At 36.0% G+C, this 20,548-nt stretch overlaps 1 protein-coding gene across 6 annotated transcripts in view; it reads left to right on the forward strand.

Annotated features, from left to right (window-relative positions):
- The window catches only part of Raph1 (Ras association (RalGDS/AF-6) and pleckstrin homology domains 1), a 68,046-nt gene that overhangs the window by 20,854 nt on the left and 26,644 nt on the right, over positions 1 to 20,548 (forward strand). For 4 of the 6 annotated variants that reach the window (XM_013520695.1, XM_013520696.1, XM_013520699.1 and 1 more), the window contains 7 exons: positions 3,568 to 3,642; positions 10,659 to 10,736; positions 11,159 to 11,318; positions 12,034 to 12,155; positions 13,629 to 13,694; positions 15,014 to 15,157; positions 16,401 to 16,511. In XM_013520695.1, coding sequence (XP_013376149.1) covers positions 3,568 to 3,642; positions 10,659 to 10,736; positions 11,159 to 11,318; positions 12,034 to 12,155; positions 13,629 to 13,694; positions 15,014 to 15,157; positions 16,401 to 16,511 — 756 coding nt within the window. The remainder of the gene's footprint in view (positions 1 to 3,567; positions 3,643 to 10,658; positions 10,737 to 11,158; positions 11,319 to 12,033; positions 12,156 to 13,628; positions 13,695 to 15,013; positions 15,158 to 16,400; positions 16,512 to 20,548) is intronic. The other 2 variants (XM_013520698.1, XM_013520700.1) reach the window with 1 other exon arrangement.

Consider the following 20,548-nt stretch of genomic DNA (forward strand, 5'->3'; position numbering starts at 1 on the left):
GTTTCAAATAAGAAAGCCAGGCATGGTAACACATTCCTGTAATCTCAGCACTCTGGGAAGCTGAGGCAGGAGGATCACAATTCCAAGCCCACCTTGGCCAATTTAACAACTTAGTGAGATCTTGTCTCAGAATTTTAAAAATATTAAAAAGGGGAAAAGGGGCTGAAGATGTAGCTCAATACAAAGGCCCTGGGTTTAACCCAGTACTGAAAAAAAAATAAAAGTAATGAGCGGCCCCCCAGAACTAAAATGTGTTTTGATAATAGACATGACACATGTATGTGGTAAGAGAGAAGCGGAAATAACTGAAGTAGGAATAATGTACTGAGACAATTTATAGACGAAGGAAGGAAGTACAAAATTCTTGCAATTTGAGAGTATTTTTTTACTTCAAACTAGGTTTCCATCAGTAAAATGATTTTTCCAGCATTATGAACAACTCTATATTTGAACAAAAGAAAGCAGAGTTCCCTCAATTTATTTCACAGAGCAAATGCATTGCTTAAAAAGTCATTCAAAGTTAAAACTTCACAAAATTATTTTGTATTTATATATAAAATGAAGTTAGTTAGGTTCTAAACTTGGATTATTACAAACAGGATTTCCCATTTCTGTGATTTTCCATGTAAGAACATGTTTTAAAAAATCATGTGGGACAGGTTGTGGAACTTCCATTGTTGTGTGACATTCTTCCATGATTGCAAGGCATCTAACACTTCTGCTTCCCTCCCAATAAATACTGATAATTCTCTGTGCTTCATTGTGACAGCCCAGAATGTCCTCAGCACTTTATGAAATGCCCACTTGAAGACAGTGCTACCACTGCTGGTCTCGGTCTCTATTTGTCCTCCCTGCCCCCTCATCTTTGCAACTTCTTACTCATCCTTCAGGACCATAAGCTTCTCCAGTCATACTTCACTGAGCCCCCAGTTTTGTCATAGGTGCTCATGTCCTACATGTCCCATTCCACCTAACACACAGCCCTGTAGCTGCCAGTGAGTCTGAATCTACCTACTAGATTCTAAATTCTCTGAAGCAAGAAGGGCCTGGTTATTTTTGTTACCTTTTCATCTGCAGTGCCTAGTGTGTTTGCAAGCTCGAAGTTAGAACCTGAAAAATAGCTGAATAAATTAATAGGGGAAAAATGGAAGCAGGAAAACAAGCCCATAAAATGAATTACAGATAAGCCTCTGACTTTGTGGGTACAGTGGTGTATGAAGAAAATAAAAGAAGGCTGTACTTACATAATACTATGTACACTTTTTGGTTAACAACATGTCTTCACCCCAAGGGTGGGGCTGAAGTACTGAAACCAGTCTTTTCCTGTTCTTAAACCTTCAACTATACCCTACTCTTCTCACGCCTCTTGCGTCCCTCTCCAGTAACCAGCACTCCCTCTCCACCCCCGAGCCGTGCACGCACACATGCACACACACACCCTGCTCCTGCCCCTTTCTGAAGAGCAAGGAATTCTGGGAGCAGTGTATGGCTGTGTATGGCTGACTCTGACTAATACCATAGGGAATGATAGATAAAGAAAGCAATTTACTGAGAGGAGTTTGCTGCCTTTGTTTTCTATGTCTGTTCTTTCACTATAGATACTTGTAGCATAGATGAAAGGAACATGGACCCACCCTCTCCCTGCTACAGACTAGGCAGTGAATTGCTACATCTAAGCACAACATAATTTTATTAAGTTTATTAATACATTTTAGATATACTTAATGATCAGCACAACATAACTTATGACCATGTTGAACTGTTGTTCATGGTTTCATGTTTAAGTTGTGTCATATTTTTGGGTCACCAACCATAATGATTACCCCCTTTTTGTTTTAAGCTATTTTAATATTTCAAAATGGGTTAACTTAATGAGTCCTGAAACAAATGTGATTAAATATCATTGCCTCTTACTGCTCATATTATAAATTTGAGGGGACTTCAAGTCTTGGGATGATATAAATTAGAGAAATTGAGTAAATCTCGTTTTCTCTTCAAAGCTTAAATTTTGAATTTGATGTTGAAATTACATTTGGTGTGAATAACAAAGATGATTGGGAATAAGAGCAGTAAAAGTTGTAGTAGTTGCTTTTTTTGTTCTTTATCCTTCTTGATTTTCTTCTTGGTCTTGGCAGATCGCTAACCTTAAACTAAATTGAATTTTCAGAAATTTCTGCCTACCTAATATCTTGATGGATGAACCAACCAATATTTATCTTTAGGAAGACTATACCATCTCGGTAAATGAGAACCTAGGGGTAATTTTCTCTATTCTTACTACTGTTTAACCATGTTAGTGGTGAATCTTACTGAATATTTTCAATTTAACCTCAGGTTTCTTGTTTTGTTTGTTTTTAAGAAGTGAGTGAGAGGAATGAAGATAGGTTCATCTTGTATTCAGACACAGCTTTAACATTATAGGCAATAAAATATCACATAGCAAACAACATAGTGTAAATCTGAGCAGATTAAATCAGTATTGTCTTCTGTAGCAGTGTTTCCAATCTTAAAGTAGCATGTTTATCACCTAGGATCATTTTCTTCTTGAATGGGTGCAGCTCTAGTACTATATTTGTTTGCATAACTTTCTTTCCAAATAATTAGTTTGTCAAAAGAACTTAGATTTATTGCATACTGTAGCATTATAGAACTTCTTTGTGTAACTCCACCATGCTGTGTTACTGCCAGTGGTGACTAGTAAATACACACCATTAGAAAATGAATACTAATTCAGGGTTATTTAGTGAAAAGCAAGTCTAGATTGCGTATATGTTAGAAAGGATAAATACAATTATATAAACTTAGAGCATGTTATTAAAAAATTATTAAGCCAGGAAATAATAAAAACAGTGTTCACAAATCATTTTATGAAAATATATTTCAATTCATTTAAAACAAGGGGGAAACTTCTTCTTAATATTTTGTTCATATCTTTCATTTTTTATTCAAGTCCTATACTGTGCAACGTGATCCTATAATGAGGACCATAAATTTTTACTGAAAACAAGTGTCTCTATTAGCTAAAACATTTACCAGTGGTTTTTCCTCTTGGGAGGTCTGTTATTGAATTGATCAGAAACAGTTGCAGAAATTTTTCAAATGATGTAGTCCTGTTGTGTTCCAATCAGTTTAACTGTTTAAAGCTGTGTGGGACTTGAATAGGCTTTAGTAACAGGAAGGAATATGGTGGTCACTGGTCTCAGATGTGTATTTATTTACACTCTTTACGCAGCACTCAGGGATACTGGCCTAGAAGCCAGACTGGCTCTGTGATCTTTGTTTGTTATCTATTTTCCCAAAGAGCCAGAAATTGGGAAGATTCACTTGGAATATATCTACAGACATACATGAGGGATAAGGTCTTTACCTCCCCTTCCTTTACTTTCTCTTTTTCTTTCTCTTTTAAAAATTTTCTTTATGGACATATTTTACTCAGTTTATTTAAAAGATATGAGATTAATTATAGAGAATCATTCTTGCTTTGTCTACTTTATATTTTAAACATATAAGGCCTCCACTGACTTCTGTTATTTCCTTTTTTTGTTTTTCTCTCTTTTCCTGCACAAGCACTCCTATTTGGACAGGGAAACATCCCTTCTTCTGAGAAACATTGCAGGAAAACCTTCTCATTTGCTGACCAAGGTGACACTACTGCTTTCTTCATGCATGTAACTGTTTACTGCCTTGTAGGTAGAATACAGTTTCTGTTTTTGATTGTGTTCTCATGTTATTGCCTTGTCATTTTAGCACCTTTGTCCTTAATAGAAGTTATTTTTTATCTCACTGAAGGAATTACCTACCTTATCTTAATGACTATCAAATAATACTGAAGAGTAACAAATATTTTTAGGAATTTTCACCAGTTTTTAAACTTCTATAAATGCCTAATAGTCTTCTCAGGTATTTGTACTTTTTCAAGTTTAATTTTGTATTATATTTTATAAACTTTAATGGTTATCCATACTGTAAGTTTCGGTAGCAAGTTTTATAATTTGTTTGCATTATCTAAACATTGATTTATATAAAGAGAATCTTGTTTTATATTGACTTAGATTGGAAACAAAGGCTGCAATTCCCAGTTCTCTATCCTCAGAATGATTTGAATCAGTCCAGCTGGATTTTCACTGTGCTGATATTCATATCAATTAAAAATCCCTTAGCAATTATCATAATTAGCCAGGAGAAAAATTAGAGTTAAGCTGAATAGCTTTCTACCTGTTTTCAAATCATGGCCTTATTTCATTATCTTATTTAAATATTATAATGTTAATTCAAGAATATCAGACTTGCTGGTAATTTCTGAAGAATGTCCATAGTGATGTTGAATAATGTCTCTTAAGTTGTGTCTGAGGGGTTTTTGTTTTTTTTGTTGTTGTTGTTCATTACTTGCTAATCTGTTAAATTTATGAAAGATTATGGACTAAAAGAAAAACCTGCCCAAGAAGTAGCTCAAAGAGAAGACCCTTTGGGGCTGGGATTTAGCTCAGCGGCAAAGCGCCTGCCTGGCAAGCGCAAGGTCGTGAGTTCGGTTCCCGGTACCGGAGAAAAACGAAAAAAAAAAAAGAAAAAAAAAAAGAGAAGACCCTTTGACAGGGTGAGCAAGGGGGCGTTTCTCTTGACCATGTTTCTCTTTATAGTAGGTCTGGAGTGGAGGTAGAACCATAAAGACCAGGCAAAGGCAGGCATTTAAGTAGATTCTAGCCATACTTTATAACCAGAGTAGTTTTTCTTCCTTGGTGCTCTCTTTCCTGTTTGCTCTCTGATCTTGGAATCCACACTCATAGTTTCAGGTAGGTCTGTCTTGTACATCAGCTCTTCCTCTTAAGAGCACCGCACTTCCCAAGAGCTACAAGGGCTGCTGGAAGAGCACCAGCGTCTTACTAGCACCTACATGCCATATCCCAGATGTTTAGCTGCCTTGCCCATGTTCTTTGCCCGGGGCCCCCACAATTCACACCCATCTTATTTTGCTTAAAATACTACCACTCTCCCAGAGACCCAGGGGAAGCCAGCTGATCGTCCTTGGCACCTCTGTTCTGACTCTCAAATCTAGAATGAAGCATGGCATAACCTCTAGGGGTTTATTGCATTTGCACATCCATTTCATGCTTATTGTTCCCATCTTTGTAATAGGCTCTTCTATCTTACCAGAACTGCGACAGTTGTGTATTTATATTTACCAGTCCCTCCTCCCGTCTACTGTATACACTGTTCTCAAATGTTTTATCATTTTGTACTTAATTATATTTACTGAGCCATGTACTGTGCTGGTTCTGGTGTACATTATATAAAATGGACATATCCCCCACCCTTAGGTGCTCACAGCCTATGGATTTAATAATAAGCATATAAAAATGTATACTATCAAATGCTATAAAGAAAATAAGGTAAAGAAGTAGAGAACTGAGAAAAGAATTAGGGATCCATTTAAATTAGATAGTGAGATCAGAAAGGGCTCTTCTAATGAGTGACATTTAAGCTATAACCTGAAGGATGAAAAGAAGCTAGTCAGAGAAAAGGGATTGTTCCAGGTAGGTTGGCCAAAGGACAAGAGCTTAGTGTGGGTGAGAAGCTAAAGAAGGCCCATGTTGCTAGAGCCACCTTAGTTAAGTGAAGGTACAAGTGTCTTGACTTGGTTTTCAAGAGGCAAGCAACAGCCAGATCATTCAAGCCACACTAAGGCTTTTATATTTTTCACCAAATACACTGGGAAACTATTGGAGAGTTACTTCATTCACCCACCAAATATTTACTATCCTCTTTGTGCCAGTGTTTACGGCTCTGCAGATATAGCAGTGAACGAAACCAAGTTCCTCCCGTAGGGAGAGTTGTTTTTAGCAAGTTTGGGATAAATGAGCTCAGTAACTTCTCATCTCCCTCTGTCCAGAGACGGCGACACTGACTGCAGTGTTAGAGCCGTTCTTGCCCACATCTTATCTTCACTCATTACCAAGCTGGTAGCATTGGTGTCTTTGGCCAACATCTGGCTCTGTCTCCCTTCTTAGACCACCCTGCTTTTATGCAGTGAGTGATTTTAACAGGCATGTCACTCAGTACCATAGAACCTGAGCAGGTAGGGAGGACTTGGGATGGAGTCCACCCAAGAGGTAGCAGAAATTCCGAGACAAACTAAGCCACTGGCCTCTCAGATGAGCCTTAGTCTTGGGACTGCCCCCTCTACCAGATCACCTGGCAATTTTCAAGCTGAATTAAGGATGTTCTGTTGATGTGGGTGTGTGTGCTCGTGTGTGTGCTGGAGATCAAACCAGGTCCTTGCACATGTTCAGCATGTGCTCTCCCATTGAGCTATACCTCATCCCCACCTGTGTGGCAGTCTGGCTCTCCCTACAAATAGCCTAGTGCACCAGTTTCTGACCCCCTCTTCTGAGTTGTTTAAGAATGCGCAAATGTTAACCACCATTTTCTTTGCTTTATTAATATTACTGAACATCTTTTTGACAAGCAACTTCTTATTTACTAATATCTGAAAAGCTTAAGCTGTAACCCTTTAAGGATAATAGGAACTGTACTGTTATGGTGGAAGGAATAAGTAGTCTGTTGGTAACTACAGTACCTGCTTAATCTTGGAAAGATAAGTCTTCATTAACCTTTCATTGATAATTGGTACAATGAATATACTAATAATATTGGCCTTGTACTACCTTTTGAGATTTAAATGGGTTACATATGTAACAGGCCTCGTAGTGTGGAAAGTTGTAGGTGTTCAGTTAATGTTAGTTTTCTTCTTAGAGTCTGTTGATTTCATCATTTTTTCAGAGGAAATAAACTGTTAACTATTATATTGGTTCTAAGCAGTCTTATAGAATATTTAATGGGCATTAAATTGTTTATATCACTCCCGAGTTCTCTTTGAATCATTAATTTACATAAGTTTTTCATTGTTGTCATCTGTTACATAAACCAAGTTCCAGAGAGTCTATCTAGCCTCTTAATTTCATCTGGGTTTGTTTTTAACCCATAAGGTCTTTAATTTCTCAGTTGAAGGAATTCACGCTCTTTCTGCAGCTGTGACTCTTGAGTATGGGTATTCTAATTCTTACCACACAGAGAACTTTCTAACACTTTTAAACCATAGCATTGGTTTTCATTTAATCATAAGATCTTCACCAAGTGTTTGTCTTTTATGTAAATTTGAGGAGGCTTGGCATTTGATGGTTACTGATAGCCACTCAGCAGTAGAAAATGGGCTGTCTCTGGCTCTTTTAAGCAAAGGGATAGGACAGAAAATTGTTTTTATATGTGTAAGGTATCATTTACTTACTTTAGGATAGTTGTGAGACAATGTAAAGAAAAGGGTAGTCAAAAAATGAGGCGCACACAAGGAACTTGCTCATTATATGTACTACAAACATGTACTAATACTTAAGACCTAAGTGTGTCAGGAGAACCTGAGATGAAGAAAACTTTTTCCTTTGTATTAGTGATTGAACATAGATTTTGCATTGCTTTATAAACTTGGAGATATTCTAAATATATCAGCTAAACAAATTAGCAGAGATTTATTGCTCTTTCCTGTATTGTCTAACATTAAGATCTTAAGACAATTTTTGTACAAGTTATGATTAAGATAGTGGTTTGGGCTTAGCTATAGTAGATAACAAATGGAACTCACAGAGGAGTTTATCATCTATAGAAAGCATAAAATATTACAAAATTTGCAATTTGAGGTGTATCATTTTCAGTTTTGCTGCAGTAATAATACTCAGATAAATAACTTCTAAATTTTAATTTGAGGGTCCTTACATAGACCAATTTATGTGGCTACTGAAGAGTAGCATTTGACCAAATGGAAAAATAGCTGAATTTGGATTTGTTAAAATAGTTCTATCTAATGTTCTTTACATAAAAATACTTTCATCTTGATGGCTAGGAAGCGTGATTGGCTTACTGTATGTTAATTGATTGTACACAATCTCTTACTTGTTTAACCCTTACTTCCATTGTGGAGCAGAAACTGGTGAGTGTAAGCTAATCCTATAGCTTTGCTTCAAATACTAAAATGAAATAGGAGCATGAAAATATTTTCATATTTATAACTAATATCAGAATGTATATAAACACGTATACATATTTTAGATAGACTTTTTAGGGCAGTTTCAGGTTCTGATATGTGTGCCCCACTGTAAATGTCAGACAGTAGTTTGAATGCCCTGAATGTGCTCTGCCTGTTCACAACTCCTCTTCAACCCCTGGCAACCACTGATCTTTTCACTGTCTCCATAATTCTGACTTTTCCACAGTGTAGTATAGTTAGAACTATACAGTTTGTAGCTTTTCCAGATTGACCTCTTTCACTTGCTAATACTTACTATTCAAGACTCTTCTGTGTCTTTGGTGGCTTGATAGTTCATTTCTTTTTAGTGCTAAAATTCTATTGTCAGGACGCTCCATAGTTTATCTGTTCAGTTACTGGAGGACATCTTTGTTGTTTCCAAGTTTTGGCAATTATGATGAATAAAGCTTCTATAGACACCCATGTGTGGGGTTTTTTTCCAGACATAAATGAAACGTGATTACTGGATCAGATGTTAAGAGTATGTTTAGTTTGTGTTTTCCAAAGTGGCAGTACTATTTTTCATTCTCAGTTTTTGACTTGTCTTATTTTCTTTAATATTCTTCATTTTTTTGTTAAATGTTTTCAGCTTTGAGAACATCTTCTAAGCTTTATTTTCATGTCTGCAGATTAGTTATAATATTGTAAAGAATTTTGATTATTGAGTTCATATTTGTATTCCAAAAACACAAAGCATTTATTCCACATCAGTTTTTCCTCATCAGAATGAAATGGATTTTTCAAGTGTGCCTTGATAAATTTTCTTTTGCTGCAGTAGCCATTTTTTATCAATATAAAGATGAGACATTGAAACGTGATTTCCAGGAATTTTTATAAAATCAGTTACTTGACAGTTGTAAATATTTCAGACCTGTGCTGTACTCCTCAAAACATATGCAGGGTTTAGAAATTTAACTAGTAATGATATTTCTCTTAGACTCAATTCTAGAGACGAGTTTTATTAGTTTTTCTTTAATAGCCTGCTTTTAAAAGAAAAATTGTTAAAATGTCAATTTTATAATTGTGTTTGTTTATTTGTGTAAAGGGAAGGGGAGGAAAAAGATAATTTAATCTTTAGGTCAGGGGACTGTATCTGTAATAGTAGAGAACCAAGTCTCATCTTACCCCTGTCCATTGTTAAAATAAAATTCTTTGTTGTCTGCTTAATTCAGTTTACAGATAGTATTTCCAGACCCTGACTATTATGTTAATTCACTGGTTCCTTTCATTGAAAGGGGTCAGATTTCTGGCAAGCAGGCTGACTGCCTTCCTTATACCACTGTTTCTGTGTTCCATGGAGTAGTAAATACTAAGCTTGAAATGAAGGGAGACAGCTGAGAATATGAAATGGAAAGAGAAGCAATTCATAAATAAGAACTGATAAATTTAGGTGAACAGGAGGTAAAGCTATTAATTTTTTGCCCTGGAAGCTTTAGCTTTAATTTAATGAAGAATGGCACATGGACTGTGGTTTTTAATTACAATACAGAGAAGATAAAGTCTGATATAATTGTTTTTCCTTTTAAAAAAGTACATATTAAACAAAGGAATATATAAGATGAGAATTTGTATTTTTCCAGAGCAATCAAAAGCTTAGGAATAGAAAATAGTCCTTTATTAACAAAAGTCTGCTTATATAAGTTTTTTGTTTTTTCTTCAATTGAAGAGTAATGCTACAGTGTATTATGGCCTATTGCTGGAAATTACAAGTAAGTACTGTTCTGGTGTATGCTAGAACATACTGGTATACACTGTTCTGGTGACTGGTGTATGCTATCTCAGAAAAAAATAGCCAAATGGTTTTAGTTCTTTATTGCTGTGTTTTATTACTGTGTATTTTGTTCTTTATTACTGTGTTTTGTTACTGTGCATAAACTAGCTTTTTTGAAGTAGAAATTACTAAAATTGACATTACTTGGAAAGTTATATGTAGCATTTTTAAAAATCTTACTAATGAAGCAATGGAAACAAATTCGAATTTACTGACGTGATTATATTTATAAATGTCCAAAGCAAAGTAAAACTTTGAATATATGGTAGCTTCCTTTGCATTAGTATATTAATGAGACTGAACCTACATTTTTTTATCAAGGGTTTTTAATGAAGATTGTGGATAGATAATTGATAAGTAAATAACTTTTTGCTGTAGATATTTTTATACATTTTCTGTGTAACAAATCAAAACATGAATATGCAAAAGCTTACTCTATACTTTGGAGGGAGTATAAGACAGAGTTGAAGCTGTGTAAAAATAAATTAGCTGGGATGGCTGTGTAGATGTCTGCTTTGTATTGACAAAATCAAATTTACTAATGTGCTACACCAGATTTTTCCCCCTCTGGAATATGAAATCTAATCTTACTGTAAGACATTTTAAAGAAAACTCTTTTTTTTTTTTTTTTTTTTTACAATATGTCTCCATTCATTTTGTAAACAAGGCTATTTTTAAAATGTGCTCTAAATGTGTGATAAGTATATTCTTAGTGAAATTCAATGCTAAAAACATCCTTAAAGAATAGAAAGGACTTCTCACATATTCTTGTCATTTTAGCGGTAGTTTATCTGAAGTGCTTTGTGTCCACAGGAAGAACAGGCAGCAAAATTGAAAGCCGAGAAGATCAGAGTTGCCCTGGAGAAAATTAAAGAGGCACAAGTGAAAAAGGTGATGCGCGGTCATTTGCCTGGTTGGGGTTTTTCTCAGTTTTTTGGGCCTCTGACGACTTGCCTTGTTTATTTAATATTCCTTTCATTTATGCAGTGGTGGATGAGGGCTTCATTCTAACAGTGTATTTTTCATATGTATATTTTTTGTGCATCAGATACATTATAAAAAGAATTAACTTATTCTAAAGTCTCCTAAAAAAGTAAAACAGAATAATCTCAACATAAGACACTTGCCTGTTATATTTTTTAAACCCTTTAAATTTATTTAGGTAGGTTACTTGATGTAATTTTTAGCCTTTCTCACATAATAAAAGTCATATTTGTGTTTTAATTTATACTTAGATACTAAGTAAAATATTCAAATCCTTTCCAGGGTGCCGTTTTTTGGTTTTCATTGAATGTCATTTTTACCTGTTATAGCTGGTGATTAGAGTCCACATGTCTGACGACAGTTCTAAAACAATGATGGTGGATGAGAGGCAGACAGTGAGACAAGTGCTGGATAACCTGATGGACAAGTCCCACTGTGGCTATAGTTTAGACTGGTCGCTGGTGGAAACCATTTCTGAGTTACAAATGGGTTAGTAATGTCATTGCTTTAATTGCTTTTAAACTTCTATGTAATCCCTACAGCTTTCATGTTACAGAAGCATTTTGAGGCATTTTTTTTTCTTTTCCTGCAAAATTACCAAGGAGTTTACCTCAAGTATTTTGAGAGTTCTTTGAATACAGTATCATTTCCAGGTTAAACTGGCTATGCGGTACCAATGTCTGTGTACTAACATTTAACTTTAAAGGAAGCAACAGCAACAAAGTTCAAAAAATTAGTATCTAAAAAACATTCTTTAACGTAAGTTCAATTTAAGAGTGAACAGAAAAGAACTAGAGGCTGAAGAAAGATGTGCTGGAGGTCAGAAGACTTAGATTCTAGTCCTAACTCTTCCATCTGTCATTGGTGTAACTCCGTTAACTAGCTTCAATCACTAGGTCATATCTCCTTGTTTGTAACATGAAGTAGACCAACATGTGAGGGCCCATAATGTTAGTGTCAGTTAACAGTCTATGATTCTGGACCGGGTGTGGTGGTGCACGCCTGTAATCCCAGCACTCAGAAGGCTGAGGCAGGATTACTAGGCTAGTGAGTTCAAGGCTAGCCTGAACTATAAAGTGAGATTCTGTCTCATTTTTTTTTAAAAAAGGATATGATTCTGATTTGAATCACCTTGCAAGGTTTCATGTCTTTAATGCAATTTTGATGAATTAAAAAAAAAAAATACTGATATTTTTTGAAACAGAAAGAATCTTTGAAGACCATGAAAACTTGGTTGAAAATCTTCTCAATTGGACAAGAGATAGTCAAAACAAGCTTATATTTATGGAGCGTATAGAAAAATATGCACTATTCAAAAACCCACAGGTAAGACTGAATAAGTTATTCACGAATTTTAGATATGTACCTCAGAGTTTTTAGATGTAGATCTCATTTGATTCTCTTGTTGCTAAATTAGTGGTGTTAGGAGACCGGCATCCACTTGATTGGAGCATTGTAGCTAAAACCTCACAGGAGCATTCTTCACCACTGCTGAGGTAGCAAGGCTGCTGGACACAGGTGTTGGCATCCCAGGGGATGATCCTGCGTGGGAGCAGAGATGGCTCCTGGGAATTACCAGGTTTCCCTGCTCTGTAACCCAGAGCTGTGTTGAACCCAGTAATTTATTTGGTGAGTTTCTCACCTCGTCAAAGAAAAGGAAATTGTATCTCCACTATTTATCTATCATTTTTACTTTTTTTAAAATCTTTTTAGAAATCACAATTACCTCAATTATAAATGGCTCCACATTGTAATATGTTACCTTTATTCCAAGTTTGATTAGTACTTCCTAATTACCTAGATTATTTTACAGAAATCAATAGGTGGGAAAAAACAAGAACTCCATGATAAAAAGGGATAATGAGAAAAATAGCACCAGTGTTCAAGGTACTGAGTAGCTTTCCTGTTGACTTCGTCATGACTCACCTTCTCTGGATATTTTAATGGAGAATTCATCTGTGGGGATATCAATAGATCTTTTTGTAGGCAACTGTGAAAAATAATTATACTAATAATTACAATTTAGTTTTTAATAAAATGAGATTGTTATAGTCTTACAGAGTCTGGGATTTCTTCTTAAAGCCAGAATATAAGTTTTCTGCATACTATCAGCTGTTGCATGGGACGTCACCTCAGGATTTGGGAGAGGGCAGTTTATGAAATAATTCATGACAAATATTTAGGCAAGGAAGAGGCTAGTGTTGAGTAATTTAATGATCAAGCCTGTATGCTGGGAGCTTTGTAAAGCAGTACTCCCCTCCCTCTACACTGGCAAAAGTGTACCAAGCGTTGCTATTTCTTCCTTTTTTTTTTTAAATTTTAAGAACAAAAGAAGGAAAACATATTAACAAACAGACATCCATTTACAAAACAGCATAAGAACAATACACGCAATACAGAGTTACAGACAAAGTGGTAGGAAATTAACACTGGTTGTTGTATTACGTATTGATATCTTCAAAGTGGTTTCTCAGGAAAATAAATAGAGACATGCAAGATTGATCAAATAATTAATCATTAACTGTTCCTTTTAGTAGAGCGATAGAAGTCAGTAGAACAACTATGTTAGCTATCCTGCATATACATACATACATAATTTCCCCTTCTTTCTTTTCTCTGTTCCCTCACCCCAGTTGCTCTTTACTTTTGAGCATTTTCCTTTCCTTTTACAATGTCCGTCATACCTCCTGATTTTATTCATAGAGTTGCTATTTCTACAGAAGAAATCATATGTGTACTTATGCCAAAAGAATGATAGGATAGGTTTTTCCTTTAATGTTGGTTTCATTGTTTTTCCAGAATTATCTTCTGGGCAAAAAGGAAACAGCTGAAATGGCAGATAGAAACAAAGAAGTACTACTAGAGGTATGCTTCTCCTGCCCCTTTTTCTGCACATTTTATAAGTGAAGTATTAAGTACCTTTTAAAGTGCAGTATAGTGTGCTCCATATTTACAGTGACAGTTGTAACTCAAGAAGCCTGTATTCTTTGATGCCATGAGGGAGAGAGAGAAAGAATTCAACTGTGTGAACAGGTTAGGCAACTGAAGAACCCTTGAGAAACTATTTTTTTTGCTAACCAATTTACCAATGTAAAAGAAGTGGTAAGTTTTTAGGGGTTGCCAAGTGGGAAGAAGGGCTGGTTGATGAAAAATATTCACTGTTTTTACCTGCTTTTTCAGAGAGAAAGCTGAATATAATTAGCTGTTCACAAAATCTCAGGCCTTAGCCATAAATAACTCCAATAAGTTTCATAATCATTCTTTAAAAAGTGTCTTTATTTTGCCGAATCATAAATTTAAATATAACTGAATTTTCAGCTTTTGCAGATTTTAACAAATTAAAAGAAGTTGGTACATTGAAAGCTGGAATAAACTCTTACCAACAAGGCCATTAGGAAAATGAAGATAGGCATTTGGCTTTTAATAGTGATACTAGTTACCATTAAGAAAAAAATCTTTACAATTCTCAACTTTTCTGTACTTTGAGGACAAAGAAATTAATTTAGGTTGAAAATGCCCTACACTAATACTTAGTGAGGACTTTCTTTTACAAGTACATTTTTGTTCATACTAGATTTATATCTAAGCATAAACAGAATTCACAATTCTGAGTTTGCTTATATTCCTTTCAACCTAATATTAAATGTTTTGACAGCAAATGCCCTGTTTGTCTTAGGCCATATCGATTCAGAGTTTTTCAGTTTTTATTGATCAATCACTTAACATGTTGCCTTCTTTTTAACTTTATTCCTTTTTAGTTTGACAGCTAATTAATTCATTGATAATTTGGAGAAAAATAAAATTTAACGTTTATGTTAACCCTGACATTTAATTATATTTAGTATTTTATTTACACTATGCTGTTTAGAAGTCATTTAAGTATGTTATATATAGTTGATGTTTCAAGTTACTTTTTCATCAGTATTACATAAAAGATCATAGGCAGAAGTTCACTGTTACGTTTATGTCTGGAATTTTTGCTTATTAAACATTTCAGGATTGCCATAGTTGTTCCAAAATAAATTCATATTGTGTTTAGAAAGTTCAGATTCAAGTGAAATTAGCAGCATAGTTTTAATGGAAAACCATTCTGGTTTAGTATAATGCATCTCATAGGGGTAGGCACAACTTTTTTCTAAAAATCCAAGGATCAGAAATACTTTCAGCTCATCTTGTTATTTTAGGAATGCTTTTGTGGAAGCTCTGTAACTGTACCAGAAATTGAAGGAGTTCTTTGGTTGAAAGATGACGGCAAGAAGTCCTGGAAAAAGCGATACTTTCTCTTGCGAGCATCTGGTATTTACTATGTCCCTAAAGGAAAAGCAAAGGTAGGTCCCTTGTGTGGGATCCCTTCTGTAAGGCTTTGGTCCCTTCTTTCATGCCTGCTTTTAATCTGTAGTGATTATGTCATTACTTTAGCTCATACAGAACAGATTACTTTGTTTATAATCTGTCTAAAAAATTTTCACTTCTCTGATCATTCGTTGGGCCCGCCTCATTTCTTTTACCACATTTGAAATCATAGTTTTATTTCTTATATTTGGGAGTCTTCCCAGAGTAGTTTTTGTTTGGAGAAGAATAGTTTTTTGGGTTTACAGCCATTTCAGTCTTGAGTGATAGGCTTTCGCTTGGTGTAACTCACTTTGCATTAATTTGAGGAAAGAACTACTTCAAGGACTTTATAGTATCATCTAGTTTTATGATAATCCTATAAGTAAAATCTTATCCCTGTTTAAATGATGAGGAAACCTCCAGTGGAAAATCATTGTATTTGAGGTATGTTTTATAGGCACTGAACCACTTGATGTTTTCTTGTTCGTTCCAGGGAGCTCTCCTACATATTATTGTATTTAACACATGCCCTACTATACTTAAAGTACTATTTTTAAATGTCAGCATTTCCAAAAAAGTTAGGGTTGGTTATGAATATCAAGACAGTAAGTGTTTTAGTTATTTTGCTCATTACTGAGATAAAATACCCAGCACCCAAAGTTAAAGGAAGAAAGGTTTATTTGGTTCACAGTTTTAAAGGTTTTAGTCCACAATCGGCTGGCTCGAGGGCAGGGTGGCATGGAAGAGGGGCATCACAGAAGAAACAGTTCATGGTGGCAGAAGGTAGCAAAGCAAGCAACCAAGGGGCCTTAGCAGCTTCTTTCTATCCATTTTATATTCTCCCCCTTTTATACCCTTAGAGCAAATACCAAACCAATCAGTGGACTGATTTAGTAATCACACACACCCTTAATCCCAGCACCCTTTATCGTAGTATTGTACCATGAATCATTCACACACTCTAGATCTAGCCACCTCTGGAAAAGCCCACCTATGGTGGAATGAGGCTTTGGGGGGACATCTAGACACAAACAGTAACAGTAAGCAAAATGAACTGATTTGTGGGGGTTATATTGTGGATTAAAGAAGAAATGTTCATAAACAACTTCATTGTCTTCTGCAAAATAGTAATTTCTATTTAGTAAAATTTAGATTTTCAACTAAAAATTGTTAACTAGCTATGATATTTGCTTCTTTGTACACTATTGTAACTTGACCTTTTGGGTGTTTTTCTGGTAGGTCTCTCGGGATCTGGTGTGCTTTCTCCAGCTGGATCATGTCAATGTTTACTATGGCCAGGATTATCGAAATAAATACAAAGCACCTACAGACTATTGTCTCGTGCTAAAGGTAAGCATATACCTCTTTTGGGGAATTTTAATTAAGGTTAGACTTAGGTTATTGGACACTTACAATAGTTAGGATCTCTAACAAGTGTACTGTTTTTGCTTTACTCTATACCTTGAAAAAGGAGTGGTAGAGCTAGGGGTGTAGCTCAGTTCTAGAACACTTGCCTAGCATATATAAGTTATAGGGTTAGATTCCTAGTGCAACCAAAGAATAAAAATTAAAAATAAAAAAATGAAGGAAAAACCATGTGCTATGGCATAGCTGCCCCTTAGCCAATTAGCCTTAGAATCATGCAAATAAAAAGTGAATGCTGATTATAAACTTTGAGCCATAGTATGTAGAATATATTTGATTATATATTTGAGAATTGTATTTAATAGTAGGCTTATTTTAGGAAAACTTAGATCAGGGATGAATGTGGGACACATACCTTGTGTTTTACTTATTTTCCTGTGCATGCCGAGCGGAACCATCAGAGGGCTCTGTCTCCAAGTTCCACGTAAATTGGCTTCTTGGCTCCATCTTAGTGACCCTCAAGTCTACATGTTTATGTCATCATGTTTTATTTCTCTCTTCTCAGAGAATTGTCATTTGGCTCTGGGGAGTAGCGTTTGTGGGGGGGGGGTTGGCTTTGACGAAGTTGAATGTAACAGCAACTCTTTATTAAATAATACTCTGTCAGAGACCACTGTATCATTCAGGCTACTTAGGAGCAAATAATTCTTTAAGATCAGAACAAAATACTTTCACTCAGCAGTTTCAGAATGAGGCCAAGGTCCCCTGAGAATTAAGCCCATAATGTCAAAATTATTTTTCTAATACTACTAAGATGTTATTTGCTTTTTGCACTCTGATTCTTTCAGAAATGTGTATTGGCATTTTCCAGATGGTCACATAATGGGATGATATTTTATTGCTGTTGACTCAAATAACGTGTTTTTGTCTTTTTGAGAAAGGGTCTCACTATGCAGTTCAGGCTGGCCTTGAGCTCATTTTGTAGCCCAGGCCAGCCTCAAACTCTCAGTGATTCGCCTGTCTCAGCCTCCCGAGTGCTGCGATTGCAGGCATGTGCCACCAGGCCCGGCATAATTTTGTATCTTAATGTTTTTCTGCTCTGATTTCTAATGAGGTAAATATTGAAGGGGTAGGAAAACTCTACTTCCATCTTCTCAGAGGCCTGTCTTGGTGAGAGAATTGAAGTAGTGAAGTAGTGGACTGAAGTAGTAGATAGTGGAGTCCATTACTGCAGGCTGGGTTACAGTAAGAGTAGTAAGGGGTGTACAGCAGCACATTGCATAAGGAGCCTAGAAGACAGCATTTCTTGTGAAGGTCTGCACAGAATCGTCTGGCCTCTTACCCTTGAATATAAGAATGCATATTACTCATATAGACGTGGCATCTTTCTCCTAAGAATTTCATCCTCTGTTTTCAAGAAACAGCATGAAGACCTAAGTGTTCTTTTGGGGTCTTCTATTTTTTAAGTGACTTGAATATAAATAATCAATATCGTGCCACGGTACTACATTTTTCACTCCTTCAGTTGGTAAGAAAGTTATTTGGGGGTCTGGTTATTTCAGCAGCTCAGAGTTGTGAGAACCCATGCCCTTCCTGTCATTCCCTGTTCCGTCTTCTGCCTGTCCTCCTCATGCAGCCTGGCTCACCTCACCGTGGCAGGATGACCACTGCAGGTCTAGGCATCAAGAGAGGCCTAGGGAAATCCAGCAGGACAAGGACTTTTTCTCCCTTTATTGTATTTGCCTTTTTTTAAAAAAGAAAAAAACTACTTTCCAGAAGCCACCCCACAGTCCTACCCTTGAGGATTTTGTTTGTTTGTTTGTTTGTTTGTCTTTTTTGAGACAAGGTCTCACTGTGCAGTTCAGGCTGGCCTTGAGCTCACTTTGTAGCCCAGGCTGGTCTCGAACTCGCAACGATCCTCCTGCCTCAGCCTCCCAAGTGCTAGGATTACAGGTGTGCACCACCACGCCTGGCTGAGGACTTGTTTTTTAAAACAAGGTCTCACAAAATTGTCCAAGCTGGGCTTGAATTTGAAATCTTCCTGCCTCAGCCTCCCAAAGTGCTGGGATAATAGGTATATGTAACCTCTCACAGCATCCTGAGGATTATTGACCTAACATACATTCCAGCTGCTACACCATTCACTAAGAAGGTGTACAAAACCATTGTGCTTGCCCCTCACTAGTCAGAATCCACACCTCTAGGGCACAGGTGAGGGGTTGGTCTCTACTTGATGAGAGTAGGAAAAAGAGGCAGCTACTGAGGGAAGGGCAGCTAATATTGTCTCAAAATCATGTAGTTGTGAGCACTACCACTTACCGTTTGGATATCCTTAATTTGAAAATTCATAATCTGGAATGCACTGAAATCTCACTTTTTTATGATTTTTTAATTGGTATATTTTAGATATACATAATGATCACATTCATCATAGAGAATTTGTACCTGGACATGATATAACTTGATTCTTTTTTTTTCCCATTCTCCTCCCTTCCCTTCAACTTTCCTCCCCATTTACAAAAGCTTTGTTTCTATGTTTTCCTTTCTTTTTTTTTTTTTACTTTTCCCTTCTTTACTCCCTGCTCCCCCACGTTGTTCCCCTCCCCACTGAAACATTTTCTTCCTGTTTCACAATACAATACCTATCATACATTTTGGTCCTTATTTACATTTTCAGTGTCTCACACAGAGAACAATGTGATATTTACACGTGTGTCCAATTTTGAAATCTGACTTTTCGAGAACCAGCATAACGCTCAAAAAGTTTCAGAGGAGCCCTTAACCTACCATGCAGAAGGCCCTAGGTTCAATCCCCGGCACCACACAAAGAATAAATGTTTGTTTAAAAAAATTTTTCTGTTATGGTTTAAGATTTTGGAGCATTTCAGGTTTTTGTATTAGGAATGTCCAAGCAGTAAAGTCTGTGCAAATATTCCAAAATCCTTAAACTTTTGAAATCAATCCTGGGCATTTTGGATATGGAATACTCAGGCTGTGTTATAGTCTCTTTGGTAACTCACAGAATTCTTAAGAATATTTTTGTGTCAAATGTTTTATCTTAGTTTTCATAATAATATATGTATTTTATATTTGCTTTTAGTGGTCTTTGTATGCCATATTTTTTATACCATTAGCTGGGAATAATAGTAAACGTAAGCACCACCGTTTACTTAGAACAAGAGGTGACAGCCCGCACTAGAAAGGACCGGCACAGAGACCGAGGTGCGGAGCTAAGGGTCTTGCCCCGGGCCACGCAACCATTAGGATTTAAAGACGAGTCTTTTTCCCTCTAAAATCTGTACTAGACTTTGCCTATACAAATATTTTTATCCTTGAGCATGAGTTCTAAAGAAAATGCTGCCGCACAGGATTTACACGAATACAAGCTTCGTGTTTATAGGGCCTGATTTTCTGTCAGCTTTGGGCTATGTTCTTCCAATGAAATGTAGGATACTAGAAATATGCAAGGTTTGAATGACAAATATAGTGAATGTTTAGGTTTAAAAAATTTTTATGACAGTGTGAAAGGCCTATTGCCAATGCCTTGCTCAGTTGAAATTCACTTAGTCCATCATTTTTGCCAGTCTGCAGTAGTTCTAGGAGTCCTTTTTTGTGAGGATCTGTAGTTGTGCTGCCAAAGCTGTCTCGATGTCCTGAGTCAGTTCAGAACATTGCCCTCTCGAAGTCATTTTGACTTTGGGGAAGAGCCAGAATCTGATGGTGGCAGATTGGGGAATAAGGTGGATGAGAACACACTGTTTTTCATCATACCCCATAAAAACACAGGATTTCCAGAACTGCTTCAAAAAGTGACAAAAAGTAGGGTAAGAGTGTTTGAGTCAAGGAGAGTGGATATTTTGGTGGGAAATGATAGCATGTCTCTTTTACATAATTTTTTATTTAAAGATTCACCATATACTTTGATCATGCCTCATATATACACAGTCACATTTTGCTAATTTGTTTTCTAAAGGTAATGTAAAAGTAATAATGGTAAGTGAAGTTTATTCATGAAATTTGAT

This window comes from Chinchilla lanigera, unplaced genomic scaffold, assembly GCF_000276665.1.
Source record: "Chinchilla lanigera isolate Chin_1 unplaced genomic scaffold, ChiLan1.0 scaffold00056, whole genome shotgun sequence".
NCBI lineage: Eukaryota > Metazoa > Chordata > Mammalia > Rodentia > Chinchillidae > Chinchilla > Chinchilla lanigera.